The following is a 10,362-nucleotide window of genomic DNA, read 5'->3' as shown; positions in this document are numbered from 1 at the left end:
CCAAGTGAATGGAAATAGGTAAGTAACTGATACCTGGGTAGGGAATTTTCCCGTAGGTGACGATTTCGTACAGGAGAATTCCAAAGGACCACACGTCAGACTTAATAGTGAAACATCCGAAGTTGATTGCTTCTGGAGCTGTCCACTTAATGGGGAACTTAGCACCTAGAGCAGAAGACAGGTGTATTACTTGGGTCTCTGAGCCGAAACAAAAGAGTCATGGGCGTGTGACCCTCACACTTTCCTTTGCGGGGAAAATTTTAATGAATGATTTTGAACAGGTTAACACATACACACAGTAGAAAATAGAGATGGTACAAAATGTCATACTAAGAATGTTTGCCTCCCTCTGTTTCCCTCGCGGGCATTCCCCTCTTAAGAAGCAAAGTTTCTTGTGTATTGTCTTAGCGAAATCACAACTAGCACACTTGAAACATGAGAACATGACACCGAATGGAAAGGCATCTATTCTTAGCCTGTACACCTGTCCCAACACATCAGCCTTCTACAGCGTGTATCCTTCGTGTTCACATTTTCTCTAATGACCCAGAGCATGTTTATACGGAATATACGTATCTCGATGTGTATATTCTTGTGGATACATCTCTTGAGGCCTGTACCAACGGGGATTTTAGATGCTACTCCAAGCTTTCATTTGATAGGACCAAACATTACTACTCTTCTAGGAACTGCGTAGGTTGATGATCTGCCCAGAGTGAGATGACGATGAAACTAGGTTTCTCACGAGAAGCTGGTGAGGCTCAGGTCGACTTAGCCGCCGGGTCACATTGGGAGGCAAGCCTGGTCCCGGGGAACTCGCAGGGTCACCTCAAGGGAAGCAGGGGACTCGGGCACTTCTGCACCCTGGAAAGGCAAGGGCTTTCCACCAACTACTATAGAATTTTTAAAATACATTTGCCTTCACTATGTCTTTGCTTTAGACTTTTCTGTGAAGTCCAGGCCTAGCGCACAGGGTGGGGCCAGGAAGGGCGGGGCTGTGGTTGGGGTGGGGCCAGGGGCGGGGCCTATGCGTGGGGCGCGGCTGGGTGGAGCCTGGGGTCCAGCATGGCCTTGGGGGGGCTTGACTCCCGGTTCTGCTGTTTCCAGCCAGGTATGACCCCGGAACCTTCTTGGCACTTCCATCCATGAAATGAGTAAACAGCAGAACCTCCCCTGTTGCCATCAGGGTTAAGTGGGTGGGTCTGCATGCTTGGCACAGAGGAAATACCAGTGAGGGTAAATATCCTGACTTTTGCCCTGAGGTGACCTACTGTTTCGTTCTAGGACCCGAGCTCTCTGCATTAGGCCACCTGTTTCTCACGAGAACGGTTATTTCTGTGAGACTCTAGGCTTGTCAAATTCTACAAAACCGATGTAATAAATTCTGACTCATGCACTTTGAGGCCACATCTCCTGGGTTTGAGTCCTGGCTCTAGCACTTACTATGGGTCCTCAGAAGCTTCTGAACCTCTCCTTTGTTCTCATCTATAAGGTGGAAACAATAATACTACTTATCACATAGGGTTATTGCAAAGATAAATGAGATGATGTATGGAAAGCACTTAGAATAGCCGCTGCCACCCTGCAGATGCTCACTACCTTTTAGCTACTTCTCCTCAGACTATTTTCCTTGACCTGCCACTTTGCTGAAGATAATTAAGGCCAAGGATAAATTATAATCCACCTAAGAGAATGCAAACTTGAGGCAGGAGAACTACCGTAAGTATGACGAATGCAGGAGATGCTAGACAAATCAGATCAATCAAGTTTCAATTTGTCTGTCACCTCTATAAATTCTGTGGGTACCTTCCAGAAATAACACACATGTAGTTAAAATAATCCTTGTTTAACAGTTCTTAGGAATGTCGAAGAAAGTGCTTGGCTCTTTCAGAAGAGAGAAAGCACTGCAAAAAAACCCACTCAACTTTCACGAGTGAGACCATCAGAATCCTCAGATCATAAGCAACAGAGAAGAATCTGCAACAGGAAAGGTCAGTGCAGCCCCAGACAGGGCTGGCCCCAGAATGACAGGCCAGGAACTCGAAGATTTACTCTGTGCGTCTTTTGGTTTACATATATAATATGGAAGGTGGGAAAATAAAGGAGTGTATTGTTGTAGTGTTATATTTACTTCTGTGTGTGTGATAATTTCCATGTTTTAATTTGTAGTTAAAAGGCCAGAATATAGGGTATAGACTTATTGTTACAAATATTTTCTCGATAGTTAAGGAAAGTATACTTCACTGTTCTGGTGAAAAGCTCTAACAAGTAATATGAACAAAGAATCATGATCCTGTCAAATCTCATTTTGTTTTGCCTTGCTTAATCGAAATACAAACGACAGCATTTGTAAATTTTATAAAAGTACCTTGCAGAGCTAATCAAGAGAGTAATTTTTCAAAACAATTACTAGAATAAACCGCAAACAGCAACTATGGTACATTTTGAGTATTGTACCAAATGAATTCTTTTTCTAATGATGCCTATTGTAATTACTTTGTTAAAAACAGGCAAAAACGGGCTTCCCTGGTGGCGCAGTGGTTGGGAGTCCGCCTGCCGATGCAGGGGAGGCGGGTTCGTGCCCCGGTCCGGGAAGATCCCACGTGCCGCGGAGCGGAGCGGCTGGGCCCGCGAGCCATGGCCGCTGAGCCTGCGCGTCCGGAGCTTGTGCTCCGCTAACGGGAGAGGCCACAGCAGTGAGAGACCCGCGTACCGCAAAAAAACAAACAAACAAAAAAAACCAGGCAAAAACAAAATAAAATTAAACAATAACCAAACACCTAAGAGTCGTTCCGGGAACGTACCTTCCCTGGCTGTGTACTCGTTATCCTCAATCACTCGAGCAAGGCCAAAATCTGCGATTTTGCACATGAGGGCCTCGGAGACCAGGACGTTAGCGGCTCGTAGGTCCCTGTGGATGTAGTTCTTCCTCTCAATGTACGCCATTCCCTCCGCGATCTGGAAACAGAAGAAGGCTCTCCTTTAGATGTTCCATTTAGGCCCATATAGGGACATATGGAGGAAAACCAGAAAACTTCTGAGTTCCTGAAATCCTTTCATGTACGATATTCCGATCATTCAAAAATTTAAAACAGTGGGTAAATTACAATCGCCATTTTGAGTCCTTTCTAAAATAGCTGCCCCCAAACCTCCAACGATGGTAATCACTCTCAACATGGTTATTTAAATAGCTACATGTCTCATCCTTTTTTAAGTGCGTGGAGACTTTTCTTCAGATCCTACGAAATTCCTGCATGTAGATACACAGATGTTTGTATCCCAGTTTTTCAAACGAGGAAAGAGAGCCAGGGAAGTGCTGTACCGACACAAATACATTATTGCGGCGTCGAGAACAGGCTGTCCCTGGCCAGCAGCATCCTTGCTGTCGGGTCAGTCGACTGCCCACAGGACCCGGGCTCTAAGCTCTCTCCGCACAGTCCCTCCAGGATGAGCAGAGTCACCCAGACATAAAGCTGAGAGCAGGAGCGAAGCAGGGATAAAATGATAAAGCAGGGGAGGTGAAACTGCTACTCCTCGCTTGCTGGGAAATCGGGTTTTTAAGGAATCAAAATAGGATTATTAAGGAAAACATTACCAAATTATAAAGATAAGAATCAAGAAGGAAGGAGGAAAGGTAGGAAGGAAGGAAGGAAGGGAAGGAGGGAGGGAGGGAGGAACCAAGTAGCTGTGTCTGGTGAGCAGTTAGAGGGAAAACTAATTAGGATTGTGTCACACAGGAATGAATGTATTCTGCGGATTCTACCTTGAATTCCAGGTGGCTCAGCGTGGAGGACCTGAGTACTCCCACACCCCATCCTCCACAGCATCCTCCTGGCTCAGTCAAACGCCGCTGTTTCAGCCAGGCCCTGTGGCTCAGCAAAAGCTTTTTAGCTCCTTACTATGGGGGGTGCTTCTCCTGACCTCCGCCTGGAACGCCTTGCTTCCCCTCTCGGCCAATCACTAGGCTTCCTTCTGGCCAGAGGGCCTTCCCTGAACTCCTCTTGGATAATTTCACTCTACACCCACCATCAATGGTCAATTTGTACAAAAACCATTGGCACCTACTGACCACAGCTTTGCCATTATTTTGAAGCTGTTTAAGGTGCTTACTGCTGTCCTGCCATCCAGACAGCAAACACCACCAGGGAGAAGCCACCTTACATCTTTTCTGTTCTCACGTGTATCTACTGGAAGCTTCAGCCATGTCACTCCCCTCTTCTCAGAGCCGAAGAAAGTTCTCTGGTAAGCGTGCTGGGTCTTTAATATCACCAGGATGCTATGCTGTTCACTCTCTGCTGCAGGAATTTACCAGCTGCCACTTCTATGGCCAGAAAATCTGCCATATAATAATCAGAATACAGCAGCTCCGTCCCAAAATCCTGGCAGCCCAGGGGCTCACCTGGGACTCGCCCCAAAGAGTCTTGAACAGGTAACATCATAAATCCGAAAGAACTGAAGAGGTCTGAGCATCTTCTTTAGTAGAAACGACAATGTGATAACGTACACCTTGACTGTGACCAAGAATAACGTGTGTGGCACGCAGGCCGGGCCGGTAGAGTGGAGAAGACCCAGGCCACGCGACACCTGCTGAGTGGACTTGGGGTCCAGCCCCTGCCTGGATGGCTGGGCCAGCCTCACACAGCATCCCTCGACAGGAATACCTTAATCCTTTGTGCAAGACCACCCAGGTCACTCCCTGCATAAAACTAGCCTCCAGATAACGTCTGAACCCCTTAGCGCTGCTCCCAAGGCCCTGGTGACTGGTCCATTATCCTCTACTTCCCACCACTGCCTCCCTCCAGGATCCTGGCTCCTGCAGCCCCTGTCACAGGGCAGTTCATCCCGCAGGTCTCAGGGGAGATGGCCCTTCTGCTGAGAGGCCTTCCCTGACCCTCCTTCTCCTCCAGTGTGTGTGGTCCCAGGGCCCCCTGCTCACCTAGGCGTCGCAGGAATGTGAACCCCTTAGGGCACACTCCTGTTCTTGAGCCCGCATGTAACATCCCAATGATTCCAGACAAACTGGGCCGGGAAGCGGGAAGCTGGCTGCAATCCCAACACGTCCACGTGTCGCGACTACTGAGCCCACGGGCCGCAACTACTGAAGCCCGTGCGCCTAGAGCCCGTGCTCCGCAACAAGAGAAGCCACCGCAATGGGAAGCCCGCGCACCGCAACGAAGACCCAGTGCAGCCACAAATAAATAAAGTAATTAATTAAAATAAATAAATAAATAAAAGTGTCCTGGGAACTTGTGGGTAAGGCTTTTATCACACTCACCAGAGTTCTGCATTTACACAGACCCGAATGCATTTTTGAACATGATTCTCTGAGATAATAACAGACTTGCGGCAAGCCCAGCTTAGCTTGGCTTTCTTTTCCACGTCACAGTGCTTTGAGGGGCTCGTATTCCAAACAGTAATAATAGCGTTCACCAAGACCAAGTTTCTAAACAACAGTGCTTGCCAAGTGGAATAAACAATAGATATGAGAGCAAAATAAAAGCTTTCGGAGAGGGCTGGTTTTGAGGTCACAAAAGACTACAATTCTCTTCTTATATAAAAAGTATTATTTCCCTGGTCTATATGCATTTTTCTTTCTTGGTTTCTTTCTTTCTTTTTAAAACCTTAATCTTTTTTTTTTTTTTGGTTGTTGTATTTACTTTGGCTAAAGTAAATCCAACTCTATTTCTCTATTTCGCAACAGCAGGAAGAACTCATAGGCCACTTTGGCTAATGGGATCTAGGATCAACTTCGCTTGCACGAATACGTTCTTGCTTCTCCAGGCCACTTAGTCTAACCGCTGTCAGCACTGCAGAAAGAGCTGTTGCATAAATGCATCCCCCCAGGCTCAGCCATCCTCGGGGACCCGGGGAGAGGGGAGCGCTCGCCTCCTACTTTCTTTTTAACTAAATTATGGTTGACTTACAATGTTTCAGGTGTAGAGCAAAGTGCTTCAGTTATACACAGGTATATATGTATTCTTTTTCAGGTTCTTTTCCATCACAGGTTATTACAAGATACTGAGTATAGTCCTTGTGCTCTACAGTCGGTCCTTGTTCTTTGTCTGCTTTATATATTGTAGTGTGTATCCGTTAATCCCATTAGCTCAGAAAGGCTGATCTGAGGGTTTCCCTGGTGGCGCAGTGGTTGAGAATCCGCCTGCCGATGCAGGGGACACGGGTTCGAGCCCTGGTCTGGGAGGATCCCACGTGCCGCGGAGCAACTGGACCCGTGAGCCACAACTACTGAGCCTGCGCGTCTGAAGCCTGTGCTCCGCAACAAGAGAGGCCGCGACAGTGAGAGGCCCGCGTACCGCGATGGAGAGTGGCCCCCGCTCGCCGCAACTAGAGAAAGCCCTCGCACAGAAACGAAGACCCAACACAGCAAAATAAAAATAAAAAAGAAAGGCTGATCTGTGAAGGAGTTCTGTGGAGTCGCTCCGGTTTGGTGAGGACACAGTCTGATTCAGGAGATTGCTTTGTGCCCACAGATATTTCACTTAGATGATGATGGTAACAGGTAGGTGGCTGCTTGATAGGTAGGTAGGTAGATATATAGATGGATAGTTAGACATTAATAACCACTACTTCTCCCACCACTAATGAAGCACTTTTTATGTACCAGATACTGTTTTACATTCATCACACCCAATTCACGTTTCATCTGAACAACAACTCTATCTGGTAAGTTTTATTTCCATTGTACACATGCAAATGAAGCTTAAAGAGGTACAGGAACCTGACGAGAGCCAGGAGGGAAGGAGAGAGCCAGGATTGACACCCAGGAGAGTCTGACCGCCAGATCACATTCCAGAATGTTCCATCAGCAAGAGAGCTCATAACTAGCTGCTTCTGGAACTCAAATTTTTCATCGAGAGAATATTATTTTACTGAGAAGAGAGAAAAATGCTTTTGAAGTTTCCTCCTGGAATTCATTGTTGTTAAGCCCAAATTTCACCTCTCAGAAAAGCTACCACAAACCTTCCCCAGGCAGACCTCAGGATACCCATCTCAGGAAGGACATACAAGCTTGGTTTGGGTTGTCTTTGTCTAGAACAGGGTTTCTCAACCTTTTTCCATTATCGTCTCCTAAGGAGAAAGTTTTAATTAAATTAAAAATTAAATACAAAGAAATAGGATTTTGTCAGGTAGGCCTGAGCTCTGGAGGGCCACAAACTATCATAATATCTAAGATTTTCCCATGTGCCAAGAACCAATTTTTACTCCCTTGGGGGCAACTTGCCCCATTTTGATTTCTTGGTCTAGAAGAAGCTAAACTGAGCAAAGAAGGTGTAAAGCCCACTTTGCCCTATGACTCAAAAGAGGGAAATAAGATGGGATGATGATCTATTCTGGGCTTGAATGAGGTTAAGGCTCTGTCAGAATGAAAATAACCAGGCTAAAATTAAGCGGGACAACATTCTTTCATTCAAATAGCCCTATATATATATTGCAAAAAAAAAAAAGCAATAAACGTCTTTCCCTTTGGGAATTTGATGGGGCTAAAAGGAAATTACTTTCCTAGGGTCACACCACAGGTCCGGGCAGTGGTTTGGAAGTGACTTCAATTTCCTTTCTGTGCATTTAGCCGGTAAATGAAGCTTAAACCCTTACACCAGCATTTCTTAACTCTGGCTGTGTACCGGGCATCTTACCTTAACCCGGGTCTCATCCTAAATCACCTAAACACGCATCTCTAGGAGTGAGGCCTCCCTAGGTGTTGTGACCTGCAGTCTGGGTGGAGAACGGCCCTTGTCCCTTATCGCCTTCTGGGAGCTTGATTCTGACCCTGATTTACTCGATCAGAACCCGGATTTTAACAAGCTCTCTGGCTGATCTGTACTCACACGAACTTGGAGAAGAGCTGTGGTAGCTCCAATGCTTTTCAACTCCAGCTATTTTAGGATTTAAAGTTCTAGACAGATTGGAATGAAATCGCGGTCTCAACACCACGAGTGGATGGACTGTGGTCCTCCTAACGCTGGGGAAAGGAATTCCCCAACAACTCAGCTGAAGAAGAAGAAGGAGCAAAGATGGGCAGAGCCAGCAGGAAAAACCCCAGGTGGGGAGAGGCGGGTGCCATGCTGAAGCTGGGTGGGTGACGGGCCAGATAACGGGGATGCGGGCTAGTCCTCGCACATCAGCAGCTCAGAACGTGTGTCCTGAGCTTGTTTTTCTTGTAACTAAGGGAGAAGGACTCCAGCCTTACAGCTCAGAGGCAGGGAATCCGGAAGCGCTTTCTCCACATCATGGTTCTGGGGCCGGGCCGCTACTTGGGGGGCTTAGGAAACTGCATTGAATCTTTCAGCTTTAAATCATCTGAGGGGATTCTCTACCTCTTGGGCCACACCAGCTTCACGCCAGCATCAGGCTCAGTGATGCACAAACACGAGAAAACCTTGACTTTCTAAACCACCTGCCAGCACTAAAGAAGAACTAAAAATGTCTCGTCTCCATGTGCTAATTTCCAACTCTGTATTAGAGGGTCTGTGTGTGAAGCTACTGGGCATTTGAAGTAGAAAAGCAGCCCTATTACCTAAAATGAGAATAATCATACAAGGAGATAACTTTAGTGAAGTGTCTGTACTCCTGGTTTAAAGCTACCTGATTTAGGGTTACACGTGCTTGTCGTTTCTTGAGCTCTTCAGCCCAAATAGCATGGCGGGCGTACATTTCCTAGTTCCTCTTTTTGTACCTTCAGTGGAAACATATGGTGACATGTTCTCTGTTTGATGTTTCTACGTGCGTGTGTGTGTGTGCATGTGTGCGTGTACACGCATGCACTGCTGTCCTGGGAGGACAGACAGGAACTACTAGGTAAGTGAGTGACCCACTGGGATCCCAACCTGAGCCAGTAACACAGCGGCTTCTGGCGAAATCCCAGGCATCTAGTACCCAGTGAAAGTTCTAGGCACAGAGGAGATATTAAAAATATGCTTCCTGGGCTTCCCCGGTGGAGCAGTGGTTGAGAATCCTCCTGCCAAGGCAGGGGACACAGGTTCGAGCCCTGGTCCGGGAAGATCCCACATGCCGCGGAGCAACTAAGCCTGTGCGCCGCAACTACTGAGCCTGCGCTCTAGAGCCCGCGAGCCACAACTACTGAGCCCATGTGCCACAACTACTGAAGCCCGCGTGCTTAGAGCCCGTGCTCCACAACAAGAGAAGCCACCGCAATGAGAAGCCCGCACACCGCAGCCAAGAGTAGCCCCCGCTCGCCGCAACTAGAGAAAGCCTGCGCACAGCAACGAAGACCCAACGCAGCCAAAAATAAATAAATAATTTTTTTTAAAAAAAATGATGCTTTCTGAGTTAGAGGCCAACCTCATCTTGTCAGGTGTGAAATAAGCCACCCCCCAGCCTCATGGCCATCCTCCAGGGAGATCTTTCAAATGTGCTGTGAGAAGGAAAGGCATGACCATCGGGCGCCCACCAATCAGCTTCTCAGCCAGGGACCTGAAGGGCTGGAAACACACGTGTGACCACAGAGGACACTGACCCCAAATACTGGGGATTCTGCCTCTCCCACTGCTGGTGTGAAGGCGATGCGCCAACCTTCCCACAGACGCACCCTCAGGGACCCACAGGCACTGCCTCCTCCAAGGGGAAGAGACCCAGCCTCACCGGTTGGTGGGTGCACGGCACCCGTCCCCGGCATCTGAGATCCCCAGCTGGTGGGGCACCTCGGAGGATCTCCACGGACACGCCCTCTCTATGGCAGTGTTGCCAGCGTGTGTCTATTGTTCAGTACGTCAGTATCCACACACATGATTTTACACCCACCCACATGCATACACACCACGCAGATACATACAAACTTCTGGGAAGTTTTCAGAGCCCAGCATTCCATAAAGCATTACCCTTCTGCTTCCTCTGCCTATCATTTTCTACCCAACCCCCCAACACGCACACTTACATATGCACACACCTGTGATGGGCAGGGTGGCGACAGAACGCAAAATGCTTTGCAGATGGATATTTCCTGGGGTATGAGGTCAGAAACGTTAAGCAGAACAAAGTTTCCAGAAGCATCCGAGGTGAGCATACTCCTTTAAATTCCCTCTCCAATATCCACGTTGAAGTAGAAAGTCTGCGTTCCCGTTCCCCAGATGAGACCCTGGGAGCGGCCTCCGCAGACATCTACACGCACCCCTGCCGCACTGCCCTGAGGAAGGCAACCCAGGACCCTCCTCTCTGGTCATCAAATATATTTACTGAGAAGGGAGTTGCCAGGGACCATCTGGGGCTTGCAGGATGGCGATGCTTGGGGCAGGAAATACCTAACACCAACGCCCGTTGGGTATATACAAGACAGACTTCTTTTATGTGGAATACAATGCTGGAGAAGAAATCTCAATCAAGTTTTAC

The 10,362-nt window shown here is 47.7% G+C and overlaps 1 protein-coding gene across 5 annotated transcripts in view; it reads right to left on the bottom strand.

The window, feature by feature from the left end:
- LYN (LYN proto-oncogene, Src family tyrosine kinase) overlaps positions 1-10,362 on the bottom strand; it is a 112,288-nt gene that overhangs the window by 9,517 nt on the left and 92,409 nt on the right. For all 5 annotated transcript variants that reach the window (XM_060035390.1, XM_060035391.1, XM_060035394.1 and 2 more), the window contains 2 exons: positions 2,805-2,958; positions 34-165 (listed from right to left, as the gene is read on the bottom strand). In XM_060035390.1, the coding sequence (XP_059891373.1) occupies positions 34-165; positions 2,805-2,958 (286 nt within the window). The remainder of the gene's footprint in view (positions 1-33; positions 166-2,804; positions 2,959-10,362) is intronic.

This window comes from Delphinus delphis, chromosome 17 (genome assembly GCF_949987515.2).
Source record: "Delphinus delphis chromosome 17, mDelDel1.2, whole genome shotgun sequence".
Classification (NCBI taxonomy): domain Eukaryota; kingdom Metazoa; phylum Chordata; class Mammalia; order Artiodactyla; family Delphinidae; genus Delphinus; species Delphinus delphis.
This window is presented reverse-complemented; position numbering and strand designations above follow the sequence as displayed.